At 43.0% G+C, this 20,680-nt stretch overlaps 1 protein-coding gene and 1 long non-coding RNA gene across 9 annotated transcripts in view; one reads left to right on the forward strand and one right to left on the reverse strand.

The window, feature by feature from the left end:
• Positions 1 to 1,191: 1,191 nt before the first annotated feature.
• LOC120321913 lies at positions 1,192 to 4,614 on the reverse strand. 2 transcript variants are annotated; one of them, XR_005561647.2, is made up of 3 exons: positions 4,027 to 4,507; positions 3,147 to 3,959; positions 1,192 to 1,404 (listed from the first exon to the last, which is right to left on the reverse strand). It is a non-coding gene; the product is annotated as an uncharacterized LOC120321913 (long non-coding RNA). The 2 variants fall into 2 exon arrangements; XR_005561646.2 differs by lacking the exon at positions 1,192 to 1,404 and having other exon boundaries at positions 3,185 to 3,959; positions 4,027 to 4,614.
• Positions 4,615 to 6,308: 1,694 nt separating this feature from the next.
• The window catches only part of LOC6538908 (tropomodulin), a 47,836-nt gene continuing 33,464 nt past the window's right edge, over positions 6,309 to 20,680 (forward strand). For 3 of the 7 annotated variants that reach the window (XR_006245243.1, XM_043207155.1, XM_039376455.1), the window contains exon 1: positions 6,309 to 6,700. Coding sequence is in view for 6 of the 7 variants with exons in the window: in XM_043207155.1 (XP_043063090.1) it covers positions 6,479 to 6,700 (222 nt within the window). In the remaining variant the exon portion in view is untranslated. Of the gene's footprint in view, positions 6,701 to 13,085; positions 13,587 to 20,680 lie in introns of those variants that run through there. The other 4 variants (XM_043207156.1, XM_015193610.3, XM_043207157.1 and 1 more) reach the window with 4 other exon arrangements.

Raw genomic sequence — 20,680 nt, forward strand, 5'->3', positions numbered from 1 at the left:
TTTTCCACTTCGGATTGGATTAAACGAGCTTGGAGATGGGGAAAGCTCTCTCTCGAAAGCGCCACAGCCTCCCAATCCCAGAACGAGCCGAGCTTTTCGAGCTTTCTAAGCGGGGCTTGGAAAGTACATACATCTTTCTTGGAACCACAGGGGAATCCCATAACTTGAATTTACCTGTTTACCTGTTTGCAGAGATGACTCACAAGTTTTATGGTACTGCGCAAATCCCCTTAAGCAAAAGAGAAACAAAAACCCAATATCTAAAATATATTCAACATTTATAATTTATTAAAGTGGGTCTTTAGATTTTGAGCGGTCATATTCATACATAATTTTTCATTACATTACAATTTCCTAACAGTAATAATAACACTTTAAGCACTAAAGCTGCGTTGGCTGGTTGCTGTCCTCACAAATGCATCGCGGCTGAAAGCCCATTGAAAAGCTTTGCAAACAGAGCTTCTGCTATAAAAAACCATCGTGCCATAACTCAGCAATCCATTGACACTTGTTGCATGCCACGAACTGAGCAAAACATGTTCACCTTCCCACTGCAGAAGAAAGTTTTCCGAAATTTGTTAAGGAGAAATTAATGCGCCACCCAAAAAAGAAAACTCATCAATCTGCGGCCAGCTGCTCGACAAAACTTTTGCCCCAAAATGAAGTCAAATCGAACTGCGAACGAATGCGAATCCGAACTGAAGGCAACCGAACCAGAGCAGCATTGGTTTTCAAATTAAAAGAGCCAGCGGAGTGTGAAGCGAAAGTTTGCAGCAAACGGAAACGAAATTGAAAACTGTTGCATACTTCGGGGCGGAGCAGGACCTCCAAGTGGAGGCCTAGACCAAACACCAACCAACCAACCCACCCACTTGACCACCCAGAAAAGCCGCACTGGGCGAAAAATGATTTCCGTTCATAAATCATCATAATGGCGAAGCAGAACCCAGAAACCAGGAACATTTATGTCTGGGCAGGAAAACAGAACCAGAACCAAATGAAGATGAAACCATTTGACCAGCCCACAACGTTGAGTTTTTCCGGGGCCGAAAGGGGAGGGAAAGCCTGCGGAAAAGTGCGCCCGTGCGTTTGTCCGTCACGCACACAGAGAAGAACAGGGAACGGCAGCAGTAAATCGATTCCGGCAAGCTTGTCGACTGAAAGATATCCAATAATTGCAGATTCGGTAACTTCAATATTCAATATTTATCTTTCAGGAACATTGTAAAAGCTTTTCATAGATGAAAGGTATTTTATTACAAATAGAGTATACGAATTTAAGGTCGTGCCCCTGGAGGCCTTCCGTTCCAGCCAGTCAATATACCCTACTAACTCAGATTCTGCGTGTGCTTACACACACAGACACACACACGTGCTCTGTGCGTGTGACGTCAACAAATGGAGCTGGAACGAAATGAAACGTTTTAATTAGACAAAAGAGCAGGGCAACTATTTATTTCCATTTGCGCTTCGACTGTTCACTGTCCACAGCCCGCAGCAAGCTGCAGATACAGATACAGATACAGATACAGATGCGACTACTGGCACAGATACAAATGCGAAATACTTAGCAAATATGCCAGTGCAACCCACTCTTTTAGCTTGCGGCGTGCACTTGATGATAAACCTTCTTGGCCAGAACAGTTGCAGCTACCAGCTGCCCCTGCCACTCCTCTGGGCGAAGCCACTCTAAGCTTTTTTTCAACTGAAAGAAATGGTTGAGATACTCAAGAGGTATAAAAAATAGTCGACACCCAAGTAAATACAAGACGTTGTGCCATATGCCTAAAGCCAAAACAAAAGTAGAAATGCTTATGCTTAGCTGTCAAAGTGTGACTTGAAATATTGCCCCAACCATCTAATGCCCAGTTTCTTGCAGTGTTCTTTTGCGGCGAGGGCTGAGACCCACTTGGATTCCGATAAGCGAACATTTTCCGCAGCGTGCTTGCGAGGGCAAACATTGGCAACGGCCAAAGAATTGCTGGGAAATTGCTCATTCGCAGGGTGTGCGGGGCAGAGATTCTTCGCCACTGCAGATTTATGCATGCCAGCTACAGTAGTGGTAGTAGTAGTAGTAGTTGCAGTAGTTGGCCACCAGATTAGAGACATTCCATTGCTTCCAGCCAAGCTGCACCTAAAAGTATGCTGTGCGAATCCCTAGTGTTTGCAGTTTCCGTTTTAGTTTCCCCTGAATTGCATTCCTAAAACATCCATCCTATAATCCATCCACTTTCAGCCATCCGGGTGTTTGTCTTTTTCTACACTTTCCGGCTGCTGCTGCTGCTGCTAACTGCATTTCGCTTCAGTTAAAAGGAAAATCGCAAGTCAAACAAGTCGAGTGCGGGCTCATCTGAGCTCTACAATGCTCGATTGCCAGCTGCTTTTCCCCGATTTCCCCCAATTTCCCAGACCTCCCAGCCCTCCAACAGCTCAATTAATGGACGGCAGGCAATGGAAATTCTCCAGAAGTTGACAGAAATCGTTTTCGGGCCTTCCGCTTTTGCATGTCGAGTCTGAAACTTTCTTCATTTCCCAGAATCATCTACACATGAATCTTGGCAAGGCATTTTCCTTGCTTTTATTTTCCCTCTAGGTCAGCGAGAGTCAACGACACTTGGCAAACGGGCCGCATTCGAAGAAAACTCGAGATACAGGGAAAAGCGCGGTACAGGAGGAGTACACAAAGAAAAAGATGTTCAAAATGGGCAATCAGTTCAATACTTATTCACACAAAGCAAACTGCAGAGTTGATATAATTTTTGCACATATTGTAAGTTTCATTTGAACTTCTTAGTTTACTGTTTTACGCAACCTGCTTTTCCTTTAATCTAATAACTCAACATTTCATTACAATTTTTCTCTCTGCTAAGAACAGGCCACGTTAGCTTGTTGGCTTATAATAAAAAGCACTTCATTTACTTTGTGCAATTTACAACTCTGTGAAATACACAGGCAAACGCCAAGGCCAAGAAGCTCTGAAAAGCGGCTGGGAAATGGCAGTGTGTGGAGTGGTTCCTGTATATAAGCCCGGAAAATGGGAAGTGCGGTCACGCCCCGGTTGCACATGTCACCCCTTTGTATCTTGTATCTGTGTATCTGTGTAAATGTATTTGTGTATCTGCGCCGTCACCGCTTTGTTTTATTACCAGTTTGCCTCCATTCAGAGCAGTTCATCTCCACGCAGTTTGTTTTCTCGCCTCTGTTTGCCCTATAATTTATTTATGCATGTATTTTATTAAAGATTTCCATGGCGTCGTTCCATTCTCGTTCACATTCTCGTTGTCGTTATCGCCGCTGTCGTCATAGCAGGCCATCCCCAGTCACTTGTTGACAAAGAAATTACTTATTAATCATATTTGAGCGCTGATTTCTCGTCGCCAAAAGGATCACGAGCAGCTGGTATGGGGAGCATCCCCACAGAGGGCTCCAAAAATATAGCTTCACTTTAAACACATTCGAGTAATATGCATTTAAAGTGTGTTATTACTTCCAGTACACCTCAAAAGGGAAAGATACAAAATGGGAATTTTGAATAAACCACAATAGTGACGATGACATATTAATCATTTACTCCCCTTGTAAATAATAATACTGTGCTATATATTCCTGACCCCTGCTGTGCGTGTGAGGGTGTCTGAGTGGCTTTTGATGTGTGTTATCTCATGTTATCCTTTGGCTTTCTCTGCCGTGGCTTGTCTGTCATCAGTGTGGTTTTCCACATGCAAACACACAGATGCAGAACAGGACCATCGAGAGGGGAATACGAAGAAGTTGCTGCTCTATTTCGTGGCTCTATTCATTACCCAGCATCCTCAACTGCACCCTGCTCCTATTGCTCCTATTGCTGCCATTACTCCTATGGCCATGCCACATAATTGCATTTGCTCATCAGAGACACATCCATTGGATGTATCTATATTCAGGCATTTGTCCCGCATCTTGTCGCTGCGTTTGCCGAGCTGAAAAGACATTTTCGAGAATTAATTTTAGAATATTCGTCTTGCGTGTGCTTGGCGCTTTGTTTACACAGCGCTTCGGGGAAAAAACCGGGGGTCCGTTCGAAACACTTGTCTTTCATATATCTTGTGCAGTCCGCGATGCGATACAGGAAGTCCGCACATCGCTGTCAAAACTAAAGCCCCCAACTGCCAGCAATTGAAGGCGTTCGCTAATCAAAAATCCAAATCGGAATCAGCACAAAATCAGAAATCGGCAATCAGAAATCTAAATTCGGACAGAAGACAAAAGACAGAAGGCAGAAGGTGAAATCACTTGAGATGGGCATCTTCCGACAGATGCCCCTGCCACAAGGCACCCTGTACAGGCCCCGCTGGCTGTGATGCACTGCCTCCACGCAGACGTCAAACGCTGGCCGCGCCAAAGGAAAAAGGAAAACGGAAAAAGCGAACACAAAATGAAGGAAAATGAAAAGCGCATGAAAAAGGAAAAGACGGCGTCAAATGCCGCCCGGCCAAATGGCCAGCCGGATCAGCCCAATATATTCCGCTCGATTCAGAGTTGTTTGCCCACAGAGGGTATCGATGGCAGGTCTGGGCTTATTGGACAGCAAAACGTGAAAAAAGGGAAAAACAGCAGGAGCTTACGTAAATTCCTGTGACTGAATGGAATTCAGTTAAGTTGCTGTGAAAACTGATTTTAAAAATAATAGTTTAATGAAAAGTATTTAAAATCTATGTAAATCCAAGGGTATACGGTATTTGTTACTACATACTTACATATACAATTTGGAAGGTCGTAGGTTACTACATACTTACATATACATTTTGGAAGGTCGTATACTAAATTCTTAATGAGAACTCCATAGTTTAATTATAATCTCTATTTTTGGGTATCCCCAAGTCCGCAGTTTTCACTAGCTTCATCCTTAGCTGCCTCTTTTTTCCGTCTATTGTTAAATGCACCCAAAATAGCTCCACGCACATTGACGAGAGAAGTGCGTGGGTCTTTGACGGGTACTAGTATGGAAAGCAGGGGGGTATACTCCCAGTATGGGGAGTTTGGGGAGTATCGACCATATGAGATGGCGAATGGGGAATGGGGGGAGTGGGGTGGCACTGCACGGCGGAGTTTCACATTCTGACGTGCCTCAGACGTCCGGCAGCCGCACTAATTGCACTCGCCTGGTCGAACGAAGAAATTGCAACAGGCGGACAATTAGCGAGCGAACTCATTCGCATTCAAATTTCACATTTGCTCAAAGAATAAACAGAAACACTGCACTGAGAAAAATGGGGCCCTTACTTCTTACTTCTTATTAGAACATATGAGTTTCACTGCCGAGGGATTGGAATACATATGGTACCACAGCCTTGTATTTGTTTATAATACAGAAAATATAGTCAAAGTTAAAAGTTCTTGTCCAATTTGGATAGCATTTTCTCTCCGTGTAGAGGCACACAGTGTAGAATAGGACGGAACGAGAGCAACAAGTTTTGAAACGCGACGAAGATCAACGTTCAAAAGTGAGCAGACGTCAGCAGCGGCGGCAGCAGAGCGGCAGAGAACGGCGAGTGAGAGTGAAGAGAGAGCGTGGAGAGAGCGTGGAGAGATCGTGGAGAGAGTGTGGAGAATTGAGGATCTCGGGCCGTCCCATTCGCACCTGTGGCCTGCCCATTTGGCGGCCTCTGCCCCACTAGACCCTCCGGCACTCAGGCCGTCTCGCTCTGCTCTCCGGCGTCGGTTCCGGTGGCGCGGATGGCAGAAGATTCGAACTAGAAGAATTAGAAGAAGCTAGGACGGAGGCAGCAAGTAGAAGACCCGTGATCGTGTAATTCGCCTCGTGTGCGTTCCGTTGTTCCGTAATTATTCCGGATTTGTTTGCGAAACAGGCTGAAGTGGTGTGATGGCATCTCGATAGCTCGATAGCTCCATCTTTCAACTTGTTTCGCTTTCTCCGCTGTTTGTCGCCACGGCTCTGCGTTGTTCCGTTGTCCCATTGTTCCGTTCTTCCATTCTTCCGTAGTCCCATTGTTCCGTAATTCTCCGTTTTCCATTATCCGTTGTTGTCGCGCCTTTCGTGGCCGCTGGTCGACGTTACGTTGCTACAGTTCGATAATCGAGCACTTCCCGAGAGGATCGAAGGCTCCAGACCTGCGTAAACCACGAAGGATTCACAATAGCCCCAAATATACGGTGATTGGGTCGCAAACAAGTTACTAAAGAACCAGCGCGCCGTGAAATTCCACTTGTTTATATAATAACCAGCGGCTGCCAAGAGCCCAGCGGAATATACGGAATATACAAAAAAATATTCATTTTTCTAGCTCTGCTCGTTTGTATTTTTTCAGGCAAAATAAAAAAGAAAAGAAGCAAAAAGATAGAAGAAAACCGAAGCAATTCTGCGTGTTATGTGTTATTGTTGTGATCAGTGATCAGTGATCAAGTGAAAGTGAACACAAGAACGAGAGAGAAAGCCCAGTGAATCAGTTCCCATCGTAAAGGATAGAAATCAGAGACAATGTCGGACATTGAGGATGTTTTCGATGGCTCCGCCGAGGAGACCAAGCCCGAACCCGATGCCCAGAGCAAAACCAGCGTGGTCACCGAGCACACCGAGGAGGTGATTCCCGGCGAGACCGAGAAGATGGTCACGGAGACCATCGACGAGGACGGCGATGTCGTGGAGGAGACCACCGAGGTTACCCGCAAAACGGTGAAGCGCACCATGAAGATCACCGAGGTGAGTGAACTAACCCCCTTCCCTGATCCATCCAGTGGGCACCATTATCCATTAACTTACTTGCTGAGTGCAAACATAATTCGCATAGCCATGAATATGAATTTATTCTGAATTGAAAAGCGTTCAATAAGCTATAAAAACTCTTAGGAAATTGATGGAAACTATTTCCAAAAGCCTTAATGTTAAGTGGATACTCGCAATCATCTTGAAGAACAGTTCGTTAGAATTTATTTAACTTGGAAATTTTATAAAGATATTTTCGTTTCAAGTATTGTTTACCAAGTTTTTGTGGCGGAATATTCCGCAAAACAACATCTTGTTTTTGCACTGAAGAATAGAAAAACATCGCGTATCTTTGCGAATTCAAAAAATGCTGAGATGGTTTTATTTTATATATTTCTAAAATATTGCATTAGGAGCTAGAAGTATAAATATAAGAAACCGCCCTCGATCGTTTGGCTTTTGAAAGACGATAAATCATTATTCACATGTTCTGAAGGGATCTTCGGCCATACTGATCTCTTCGCTTGTGAAATTGGCCAAAACATGGCGAATGCCGAATGGCGATTGGCGAACTCTGGCTATATTATTTATACCAAGTGCCATTTCTCTATGTGCGTCTTAGCAAATTGTTTATACGGTCCCACGAATATTATAAATCTTTCCCTCTACATTATACATCACGCACACTGCTGCACAGATATAGGCGGACATATAGGCGATTATATATACATACATATGTACATATGTATATAGATCTAGTTCGGCCACACTTTCTATAGGCGACGTTGCCGGGGAAAAGCCAACAAAAAATAAAGAAAAATACAAATTTTGCAGCTGTTTGATTTCGGCGCAAATTATCACAAAAGATTTCAAAACGGCAAGGCGTATAAAAAAGCAGGGAATTAAATTATTATTATTATTAAGCAGAAATCACTTAAATACTCGATGCCGAGTGATGCCAAAAAATCCCCATACTCGAAGAGAAATGGCAAAAAAATTAAATGCAATAAATTCTGTGCCGCCAACAAATGCAGAGGCAAAAAAAACAAAAACCAACAAGTATCAGACAAAAAAAACAGCGAGAAAAACGCGAAACAAAAAATAATTATTGAGGTTTCCGTGTCTTGCGGTCTGGCGCGCAGTGGGCGAAAGTTGGGTGGTGCAGGGTGGGTCAGCTCGGTGGTGCAAGTGGTGGTGCAGCAATTAATTGCCACAAATCGTTGCACAAAATCACAAATTGCATTTCCGGCTTGGCGCGGCGGCCACGCATTTCCACCCAGTCTGCCTCTCCCCCATTCCCCTTTCCCCTCTTCCCTCCAGCATGCGCGTGGAAAGTCTTCGATTTTCCCGCTGCTGTTTTACGACTGTCTGGCCCCCTCCCCCCTCCTCCTTCCTCAGCAAAAAGCAAAACACCGCCCGTTTTTCTTTCCTTAGCCGAGTTTTATGGCAGCCAAATTAAATTTGCATTGCAATTTGCCTCTTTTTGGGTCCGTCTTTCGGCCTTTTCTCGTTTTCCCCATTTTTATGGGCCCGAAATGGAAATGAAAATGAAAACGCATGAGCTCAGCCGCCCAGAGTCCTGCAGGGATGGGGATAAGGATGTGCTGCTGCCAGGAGGGGCATATGTTGCCATGTACACACACAGGATCGTGTGTGTGCCCCGCCCCGAGCAGCTTACCAAACTAATTGCGCTGCCAAAGTCCGGTTTCCTTGCCGAAGCTCATGAACTGCTGAGCTGCTGAACTTCCAAATCCCGCTTTCCCCGTGGACTTTCACCCGGCGGCTTTTCCTGGGCGAAAGCGGCTAATGAGTCACGTAGCGTTTTTGTCATTTTTATGCGCTTAACAGGTCAAAGTTCCAGCCGCAGGGGTACGTGACCGAAGTTGAGTTTGAATTCAAAATGCAAAATTAGTTAAATAAAGTCGGAGATATGCTGAGCACTTTCCCCAATCCCCACTTCCCACTTCCCACTCACCACTCCTATTCGTTATCCTTAATTCGAGGTGAACCGGAAAATGTCATAAATTTCACAGTTGATTTCACTGCTGTTTCCTGATTTGACTCGCTCATTAAACGGCGGTAATTTGAGCAATGTTACAAAACTCTGGGTGTTTGCTTATAAACTAAACAATAAATATTAAATGCAATGATTTAATTTATAATTGAATAAGATATTGAGAGCTGACACCGATTGCTTTCTTACTGATTAAATTCAACAAAATCTGGCTCACAATTGACACCGAAAATTCAAAATCAAATACATCCAATTGGCCACTATTAAATTATCTGTTTATGCCCCATTAAATGCAAACATTATGCAGTATTTACTAAACGCCAAAACGCGCAACTTTGCGGCCATATTATTCCTGTCAACTGGAATGTAGTTGGGCAAATCTTTGCTCAGCTCCGCCGTTCCAATCAAATGGGGCATGCTAATTTGTGAGTTTGTGCAACAAGCCGTAAACTCACATAACCGGGCAGCACACTCACAATACACATACGGACATTTGGGGACAAACTGGGATAATGGAATTTCCTGTGGCCTCCGACGCTCATTGTCCTGCTGTCCCGTTCAGGATTCTCTTGATTAGACATCATAATATTGAACGGAGATTAATTGGAATCCGTGAGCCATCCGATGGCCAGCTCAGCTCTGAGCGGATTTAGTTTCGCACATTTTCGGGTGAAAGCATTCAGAGTTTTCCGCCCGATTAGCTAGGCCACGGATCCCCGGATATTCCGCTGAGTATCCAGGACCACAGCGAATTTCCCAATGATTTGATTGTGCTCGCTGGCATATTATATTGTTTTGAAATTTGCCAGCGCATTCCGCAAATGCGGCGAGCCACAGCGCTAATCAGCGCAGGGCCAGCTGTCTCTGCACCATCCACTAGCGCACCACCTCCTGCACCACCCAAGCCAACCACCCACACATCGCACCACCAGCCATCGCACTCCACAGGTCCCTGCGCCCTTCACCCCCTTTTCATTGACAGCTGTCAACGCGGTGGCGCCTCTCGAAGTCCAAACAAATATTTCACTCGCAGCCACTGAAACGTGCATTGCAAGTGTGTGTGTGTGTATGTGTATGTGATTACACTGTAAACTATTTGCAAAACTACATTACTTTATGCTCATGCCTTTGTTAATCAGAAATTATCCGGATAGAGAGCTTTAGAGTAGTTTGAACCAATTCCTGATACCACACATAAACCTTTTCATTTATCGCCCACTTTATTATTTAAGGCCACGCCCCTAGAGTTTCTCGCAGTGTACGGCAAAGTGTGTGTTGGCTGCTTGAAAGGCGTGACACAACAAGACGACATTTCAATGTCAGGCGTCTCTTGGCCTTAGACGCTCGCTTAGCTTCCATTCACTTGTTGCAGTTCCCAAGGAGATTTTTAGATTTTCCCACCCACCGACCTTTCCCACCCTTCGGAAAAGCGAGGAAAAGCCCACACCTTCCAAATGTCGAGTACATTTGGTCAGTTATTTATGCGCTTCGCTTTCATTTTTGCTCACTGCGCCTCGTTGGCGGTTCTGTGTTTTATTTATTTGTGCCTTGGCTGTTCAAACAATTTATAATTTTAATGCACACACAGGCACTGAATACACTGAATACACTGAATACAATCGAAATATGTTTATATAATTGAGCAGCAAACGTTTTGCGTGAAAACATAAGGCGAATATGCCGAATGTGTGGCGTATATGCTACAGCATTCAGCATTCAACATTCAGCATGCTGGGGTATATAAATAAAGCTGCCAAATTGTGTACACGGGGCGTATGATGAACGTGCCATTTAGTTCGCTGAGCGGTTTGCCGTCTCTGTCGCTCCGCTCTCGCTCTCTCTCTCACTCTGTGGCTAGCATGCTCTGGTGAAAATCCGCTTTATGACTGGCATATAATTCATTTAGTTTTCAAACACTCTGCTCTGGCGTTATTTATTTATCCAGATCCAGATCGAGTTGAAAATCGCTCCTTCGATTCAAACGCAAATTTCTTTGACCTGCCGTAACGGAAATTTGCCCATTGCTCAGGGTCTTGAAGGGCCGTGGATTTGGGATTTGGATTTTGCAGAGCGTTACATCGCCGCCAGAACAACAAACAAATAATTTCATTGCCTGCCATCAGTTTCCGCCAACTTTGGCCGGATATTCCATTGAGAATTTATTTCAATTACATTGCAGCGCGCCGCCAAAATCTCGACAAATGAAATTCAATTTACAAAATGTGGTGCGTAGTTTTCTGCGCTCCAAACCAGAAAGCAAAAGGGGGGGGTTGAAAGGGGGGTTCTAGAACAGTCTTGTCTATTTGCAATTGGATGAGAAAGTTTTCGCAGATTTTCCTGAGCTCTTCTAGAGTTTTGGCAAAGCCAGAAATGCAAATGAAAATACGGCAATTAGCTGAAAATTGGCCGAACTTAAGGGATCCGTTTGATTAAACAGAAGCAATGGCCTCAGGTTATTAGCATTTCGCTACAATTAATACACAGAAGTTACAAACGCAATTTGCAAATTAGTTCAGCTGAACAAACGTTTGCCTAACCCAATTCAACAATAAATTACCAACAGCTCGACGACTGCAAACTGACATTTGCTTGTTTACACAGCATCATCTTGCGTTTTCTATATGCCAAATTCCATATTCCATTTTCCATTTGCAATTTTCCACTTTCCCCCTTCAATGCACGCAAATAAATAATCCCCATAAATTACTATTTCCATTTGATGATGCCCCAAACGAGCCACTGACCCCTAAATCCGGTCTACAATTCCATATGCCGAAAATTGACATTTGGCCATGTTCCCAATTGACTTGTTTTTCGATGCTGCACTGCAGAATATCCATGCATTCGCTCACATTTGACTATTCCGCCCTTAGGCTGCATTTCCACATTTCCATGGGCTTTTCACGAATATAAAACAATTTCGCAATTCACGATTATCAGGTGTACTTACCTAATTTAAATAAATATTTGCATCACTCGATGCGCTTGAATCCTGTTTGGAAAATGCATTGTTTCGTTAGGCATAAAGTTAATTCTTTAAAGAATTTTCTTTGAACTCAATTGGCATTAAGTTAAACTTTTGAATTAAGCATTCTCATCATTACTTATTTTTTCATCATGTGCCATATTTTTCGTGCTGCAAATTACGAATATAATTATTGCAGTTCGGCTGCAATTTGCGATTAATGCGCCCATTAATATGCAAAAGAAACGGGCACTGGCTTTAATTGCGTCCAAGTGGCCATAAGTCCGAGTTAAGAGACCTCCTAAAGAATCGACCACTTGGCCCTGACAATGGATGCCATTTCCGCGCGGCGGAAAAATGGTGAAAAATTTATGTGAATGGGAAAGGCGCGCGAGGAATATTAGCGAGAATGCCAGGAATTTGTCAACGACGAGAAATCGAAAGTTAACCCCACACCACGGTCTATATATATAACAAGAGAGAACGCTATAGTCGAGTTCCCCGACTATCTGATACCCGTTACTCAGCTAGTGTAAGTGCGAAGGACAGATTTTGGCGGTTTGTGGGCGTTAGAGTGGGCGTGGCAAAAAGTTTTTTGGCGAATAAATAGAAATTTACAAGACTAATACAAAAATGAAAAAATATCAAAACATTTTTCAAAAGTGTGGGCGTGGCAGCTTTGGGCGGTTTGTGGGCGTAACAGTGGGCGTGGCAAAAAGATTTTTTGCAAGTCGATAGAAATTTTCAAGACCAATACAAAAATGAAAAAATATTAAAACATTTTTCAAAAGTGTGGGCGTGGCAGTTTTGGGCGGTTTGTGGGCGTTAGAGTGGGCGTGGCAAAAAGTTTTTTTGCAAGTCGATAGAAATTTACCATACCAAAACAAAAATGAAAAAATATTAAAACATTTTTCAAAAGTGTGGGCGTCGCAGTTTTGGGCGGTTTGTGGGCGTTAGAGTGGGCGTGGCAACATGAATCGACAAACTTGCGCTGCGTCTATGTCCCTGGAGTCTGTATACTTAATCTCAACTTTCTAGCTTTTGTAGTTCCTGAGATCTCGACGTTCATACGGACAGACGGACAGACGGACAGACGGACGGACAGACGGACATGGCCAAATCGACTCGGCTATTGATCCTGATCAAGAATATATATACTTTATATGGTCGGAAACGCTTCCTTCTGCCTGTTACATACTTTTCAACGAATCTAGTATACCCTTTTACTCTACGAGTAACGGGTATAAAAAGTGCAATAGTATAGTTTGGTATAGTATGGTATAGAAACAGCAGATACTCGACGTCAATTGGCACTTTGATTGCATTTCGATGCAGCTTCCGACTTGAATTTGAATTTGCATTTGCGATTGCATTCGGTTAGTTGCATCGCAAAAGCCCCAAAACAAAGCAGCGCGCATCGCGAGCCAATCGAACCGAAACTATTGATTTATATAGATCTATTCCCAGTCGAAATCCCCAGAAAGGAATGGAATGGTTTAGATTGACCAGATTGACCAGTCCAGCGTCCAGCAGTCAATCAGCCAAATAAATAGATTAGTTTCGTGACGTGCGATCTTCTGTTTACCCCCGCGAGTGTGCGTGTGTGTTTGCGTGTGTGTGTGTGCCAGTGAGATCCAAAATATATATACTATATATAGCTTACCAGTCAGCGCCGCAACGAGTTGTTTCAATTGAATTTCTGCGCAATAGCCAAGATTGCCCCACACCAGATAATTTGTGTTTTGGCAAAAGCGGATTAGACCCCCAGTTACCACCACCACCTCCTCCTCCTCCTCCTCCGCCGCCTTTCGATTACCCGATTGCCACCCGGGCATCAATAGAAATCCAAGCAGTAGAAGCCAGCAGCAAACCAAGCGGTCATCATGGCCATCACAGACGATGCGGTAAGTCGCTCCACGGGGGGCCACAAAAACGGAAGTCGGGAGGTCCTTTGTTGCCAGGGACTTACTTGAATGGGCTCGTCCATGCAATTTTTATTAGAAATTCGAGAATTCGAGGCTCCCAAGGTGCAGCTATTGTTCTTGGAACTCAACCTGATGTGCATTCGGTGTGCAATGGAAATTTGGGACTGAGAACAAGGCCAATTTAAGCTCGAGTACTCAAATACTGATTCTATAGACCTAACCCCTATGAAAACTTATTAAAATGCCTCAATAAATCGCAGAGCAATGTATATTTCAGCCGACCTTTTTGCCACAAGCTGTTTCTGTTATGAATTACTTTTTGAAAGGCTACCTCTTCCATCACTCGCACCACATTTGGTTAGAGGACGAGTTATTGCCATAAATTACCTTTTCAGTTACCCAACTTCCTAGTTTTCCACTCGTATCCTTAAAGTTTTCCCTCTCAATCATTCAATCAAAGTGTGGCACACTTTCAATGGTCAGCTGGCCAGTTGGCCAGTTTCTGCCACTCGGCAAATTAAATTCACCGCTCCGGGGTGGGAAAATCTATCGACTTAGCTAACTGTGCCGCACGAACAATGCCCCAAACAATTTCCTCCAGCAAATTTTCCAAAAAACAACCCAGCGAGAGGGGGTAAACTGAAAAGTTTCCCTGGCCTTGTTGTTGCTGCTGTATGTTTTCCTGCGCTTGCCACTTAGGTGTGAAAATCACTTGTCAATCTTTTATGTAAAGAAGTCGCCGCCGTCGGTGCTTTTGTCACCTGCACCACCCTGCACCACCCTGCGCCACCTGCCACGCCCCGCCGCTCATCGCCGCCTCTCGTTTCGGCTGCTTGGCTCGTAAAATTTTGTCGTCTGCTTCCGTTTTCTTCTCACTTAATTGTGTCTGATCTGCACTGCAAAAAATACTTAAGAATTAAAAAAAACATGTTTAGGTAATGCTAATACACATATCATAGATTATAATGATGGAGATATAAAGCTCAAACTTTTCGTTCAGTGTAAAGTTGGCAGGCGTTGTGCGTGCGATGTTGTATCGTGTTGTTTGTGGCGTTGTTGTGGTTCAAGGTGAGTCGACATCGACATCGACAACGACGCATCTTTCAATCAGATATCCTCCGATTTGGCCCGCCCCCTTTTCCGCCCCGCCCGCCCCCTGGGGGGGCATACAAGTTGGCAGGGTTTTCCCACTGCCAAGGACTTCGCTTCGCTTCGGTCGCCCGCTTTTCTGGCTGCCGTTTTTCCTCTTTTTCTTGCCTTGGCTTTGGTCTGTTTATTTTGGCTGCGGGTTATTTTCTGCCTTCGTATTTTTCACTTAATAAAATTGTTTTCATTCGCTTCGACCGATGCCTTAACTTAACCGCTTCTTCTTGCCTTTTCAATATGTTTAAAAATAAACGACGACTGCCGCCCCGCTTTTCCCGTTTTTCCCGCTTAATCTCTCTCCCGCTCGGAGTTTTCCTTTATTACTTGTACGCTGAGCTGCTATCGACACACTTTTTTATCTGCCGTCGGCCTTTGTTGCTTTTACCACCCCCAACCACCCCCAACCACCCCCCTCTGCCCTTTGCCCCTTGGCCACGATCTTGTTGTTTGTGCTTTGTGTTGGCTTATTAGCAATTTGGCTAAGCGGTTTGCGGTCTCCTGCGCAGTGTATCGCTTAAGTAGCTCTGTAAAACGCTGAAAGAAATATTCAAAAATATAAAAGAGCGGTGGAAATAACCATTTTTATACTAATATTAAACATTCCGAAATTTACTCTGCTGGTTTATATTTTTTAAATAATTTTTCCCTGTGTACTTACTTAACCGGCGTACTTCTATCCACTTTAATCCTTATGCTTGCTGATGAAGTGACTGGCAATTATTTATATTAAGCCTTTCACTTGCTGTGCTTTTTCGTATTTCTTGAACATCTTTTGTTTTATTGCCTATTCCTGCAACTTGTCTCTAATCAAGAAATGTGTAGATATTTACTCTTCAGCTACTGCGCATTGTCTTAATCAATATTTTTACCTGCAGTTTTCACCTTCGGCCTTATTTTTATTTAATCAGAGCGCCCCATGAGCGATGGAAGTTCTGAGGTGTTAATTTGATGAGTGCTCCCCAATGACTTGGGGGCTTTCGTGTGGTGTTTGGGGCTGAATGCATTAGATTGATTAAATTCAGACTACGGTCACTGCAGTTCCCACGCACTGGCCAGATTTTCACACACAGAACGACCAACTTCCCGCCCACAGCTGCAGCTGTCATGAATATTTTCCGACCCCCAGAACGTTGGATGGTTTGAACATTTCGGGAAATCATTTCCCAGCGCCATTTCCCCATTGTCTTGTTCAGCTTGCAGCGTTCGCGCAATCAATCAAAACGCGCCATGCAAATGGGGAAAAGAATAGCAAACAGACACATAAACCTGTTTATAAGCAATAAAACGAAGATTTTATGCTCTTGTTTAATACAAAAGATAGCTTTTCATTAAAAGGTCTTTCGAGGCAAACTGGTGGACAGCAAAAACGCGTGGCTTTGTGTATAAATCTACAATTTGATATTGTAATGAAACTTTCTGAATTGCGGTTTTATATTTAATTTATAGTTTTGTTAATGCATGCTTTTTGCTTGGTTCAATATTGCACAAAACTGAATTCCCATGTTTCTGTAATGGATTTAATTACGCATGTTAATAACTCGCTACTTTCGGTTTAAGAGCGCTGATTTATTTTATTTAATTTTCACTTCACAACATAAAGCAAATTAATTCCATTCCAATGAATAATTAACTTATTGTCAACTCCATTATTTATGATGCTGTGATAATGTCGTTTCTTTATGGTCACTTATCACACTGCTGATCCTGAAAGTATGCAATGAAAAGGCTCTTCATTCACCAATGCGCAAAGGGAGTGCAACTTTCATGAATGCCTGGGCATTTTCTTAGCCCAACTGCTTGATTTCGCTTTCCATTTTCCCAGACTGACACCCCACAATCTTCGCTAGATTGTGACTCCAAGCAGAGCAAACAAAGCAAAGTCAGCGAATACTGCGGATATGCATGGGAATCGAGGGAAATGGCAAGCAAGCAAAGCAGAAGGCAAACAAACACCCACATATGTGCATGTTCTACAAACAGAGATGGCTGACAGCTGAATATGCTCGCAATCTATCACAACATACACAATATGTTCCAAAAGATTTTCAATTTATTTTCACTAAAACGATTTTCCCCGTTTTCCCCGCTGGCCGAATGCATTCGGCGATATTGTCGATGGTTTTGCAATAGAGGGAACCCAGAAAACACAAAGAGCCAGTGAACAGAAAATCAATGAAAAGAAATAAAATTGAAATGCGCGACCAACTGCAAGTCCGAGCGAAGTTGATCGCCACATGTGCCTCTCTAATTAGTAGTCTGCCCCCAAAAAAAATGGCTGGGGGTTGGGGATTTGGGGGTTGGGGAGGAGGAAAGCCCAGCAGAAAGCAAGAAAAACTGATCCCGGAAGTGGGCGACGACATTTAAACGCTGCGACATGTGAGCAACTGCAACTTGATTGCTAAATCGGTGCGTCTCAGCTATTCTGGGCCACACTTCTCACAAACGCGTTCAACGGGGCGTATGATTGATATTCGACACACGACAGCTTTTCGAAACGTTCTGTGAAAGAGCGCTTGTATTACTTGGAGCATTTGTAACAATTAATCAATTTGATATTGCCTCGAAAGTTGTGTAGTTTGTATAAAGTAAATAAGCTGCCAATTTAACCAACTATGACTTGCCGTTTTTTCTCATCAAGTAACAATTTAACAATGCGTTTTGAATAATATACTACCCACTGGCTATAAACTATTAGCCGCAATCAGAAATGCATATAGCCAGGGGACAAACATCCATAAAAATGTCAGATGGCTTTAGGTCCCGGGCCATAAATCAACTGGCCATTAGCAGGGACCAAATAAATTGGGAAAAATTATTAATTTACACAAGTCCAACATGCAAGAACAACGCCTGCAGGAAAAACCACTCGAACAGCTCGTTAAATGCAAATTGAAAATCAAAAGGCAAAGCTGAATCTTTCAGCCTCCGGTTATATATTTCTGTCATTTTTATGGTTGTCAACGGCTGATGCTCATTTTATGGACACATTTCTAATGGACTCTATAGCCAAGACTTTCCCAATGCATATTTTTGTGGGGGAGCTTTTATTTAAATAAATTCTCGTCGGAAAATTGCAGAAAAGAGTTTGGACAAACAATTTGTATTTACGAGTAGTTTTTTCATCATTACTAGGCTAAAAATGATCATATATCAATAATAATTACTCTTTTGTGCAGCTAATTACCAATGCTAACGATCCCTGTCCCGTTTTGTCGGATTTGGATAAATTAATTTTTTGGCCATTTTCACATTTTTTGTAAGGGGTACCATCATCAAAATTAGCAAAAAATGGCAAAAATTTAAAGTTTTCAAAATTGAACACAATTCGATTGGGAATTTAATTAGGAGCAAAACGAGATGTACCATTTCATTTTTGGGCCATTATTTTTAATTTTTTGGCCAAAAAGCTGAATTTATATGTGCAAAATGTTTACATTTGTGTGTAAAGAGTTATGCATACATTCATTGAAAGAAAGCTATAAACATATATGATCATCGTTATAGGCGTAAGCTAGAAAGGTGAAGAATTTATCCAGAAATGAATCCCCAAATCGTTAAATGTAGTACGCGGCTGAAATTGATTCATTGATGGAATTCGTAGGTCCATCCCATAATCCCTGAACTTGTTTTTCGGTCGCCCCCCCTCCTCCCTGAAAGACCCATCAACACACTTTGACAATAACAAAATCTATAAATATGCCGCAGAACACTCGTTGCTCTCGGATTTTCTCTACTATATATGTATCTATGTAGCTGAGTTTTTTGGGAGGGCGACCCCAGACGAGGTGAAATTCTTTAGCAACATTTCTGCCTTCCATTTGATGTTTCGCTCTCTGGCGTTCTTTGTGTTTGATTATTTAAATTATAACCTACATAATTTTAATGGCTCGCAAAGAAACATATATAAAATTAAACATTATTTATGGGGCGTAGACAGGCACATGGTCAGGCGAGCCAAACATTCCTCCGCAAAAGCGAATAACGAGGGGATTTTCGGTGGGCAGGGAAAGTCAAAGTCCTGGGACTCGCTTACTCGCTTTTATATCCCTTATAACCATTACTCGAGCTTTATTACAGGCGAACTTTCCGACTTGGCTTTCCTTTGTGAATTGCTCGAATGCCTTGGTAGAAACTTTCTATCTACCTGAATTACTTAAGGCGAATTCATAGAAGTTGGATAATTTAAATGATTACAATTAGATAAGTTAAGGTGTTGAGAAGTCTCTTTCATTTTCAAACGTGAAAACGCACCTTCTCCACGCTGAAATTGAAAATGATTTACCTTGAAAGCAGTGTGGTCACTCGTCTAAAACTATGAATCAGGTGGGAGTGAGGCGGCACACCCAAACACTCACAAGCACACACACTGCGCAGCCAAATAAAAATAAATAAAAATAGGAAAAATAAAAGAAAATAAAAGAAAAGGCCGCCGGAGAAGAAGCAGCCGCAGTTTGCTCACCTCAAGCTCTCCAATTTGGCATTTATTTTCATTTTCGGCAGGAGCAGCAGGTGTGTGCGTGCTCAAAGAGCTAATTATCGAAGAGAAAGGTGCTCTTAGCACACCTGCAACTCTTTGACAGTTTCTGTGTGCCCCTGTATGTGTGAGAGTTTTCCTTTGTGACGCTGTGTGTGTGTGTGTGTGTTTGTGTGTAGAACACCTTCAGCGCGACAATGTCAATGATCACTTTTGACATGAGGCAGTGGGCGGAAAATTGGGGGAAACTCACCTTGACTCACCTCGCCAGTGCCTGCCAAACTGCTAGTGAGTTTTCAGTTTTTCCTCTGTTTCTGTCAATGCACTTTTCCCCATTTTCCACATGGCGGGGTTAAAGCCCTTTAACGCCTGTCACATCCGCCCTTTCCACATCCGCTGATTTATTTTCCACCTTTGTTTGTAAACATCGATAGGAAAATGCAGCCGCACTCCTCCCCCATTAATGCTTTCCATTTTTCTAGCCTGATTTTTACCTCGCAGTTCTGCGCACTTTTCCATTTTCCCTTTCCTTTTTTTTGCGCGCTGCATTTGCATCTGTGATTTTTACATCAACATGCTGCAAATCCAGCTGCGAATTGGAAATTCAAAAATCATTTCACTGCATATTGATATACACAGACACGCATTCGAACACACACACACACACACACACGCACACATGCCTTGGGCTATAAATAATATTTTATTTTCTTGCTTTTTTGGGTGGAAATATCCGAGCGTTTTATTTTTAGCAGGCGCTGTGCCTACAAATCGTTTGTTGTTGTTTATTTATACGAACCAGCTGGAGGGGGTTTTCAGTACAACTTTGTTGGTTCGACCAACAAGAGAAGGAAAAACTTTTTGCCCTGAGGCGGGAAAAAAAGTAAAGGCGCAGCAATTAATTACACGGGCAAAAGCTGGGGATTTTGGATAAGAACACCCTTTAGGAGTGAAAACCCAATCAATGCTATTCAAATTAAATGAAAATTTTGGCTTAATTAAAAGCAAACAACTCATTAGCCGAGATTCCGATTTCCGCCATTGAGGCCTTCATTTTCCGACCCATTGCCAGCTAGATCTTGGGAAAACTACGAGATTTTCCTGGTCCACCGCAACGCCATTTGTCCACTAGTTTCTAAAAATATCCATAAGCAAAACGCAATAAGCACGCGACAAGGATGATGGAAAATAATCAGGAAGGGGTGAGGGGGGGGCTGACTGATTAACACCCGGGAAAATATCAAAACAAAAGGTGAGACAAAGGCCAACAAAGAAGCCAAAGTAACATGCGATCGGGAAGTGTGATTGCCCCATTCAGTTGGCCACCAAAGGCAGTCGCATCTACACATCCAGATCGAGGCAGCCAAAAATCAGAATCCAAATCAGAAACAGCATTGAAAATTACGAAAATTTCGAAAATTTATATTTGAACAATTTGCTTAATTTGCTTTTC

Source organism: Drosophila yakuba, chromosome 3R, assembly GCF_016746365.2.
Source record: "Drosophila yakuba strain Tai18E2 chromosome 3R, Prin_Dyak_Tai18E2_2.1, whole genome shotgun sequence".
Taxonomy (NCBI): domain Eukaryota; kingdom Metazoa; phylum Arthropoda; class Insecta; order Diptera; family Drosophilidae; genus Drosophila; species Drosophila yakuba.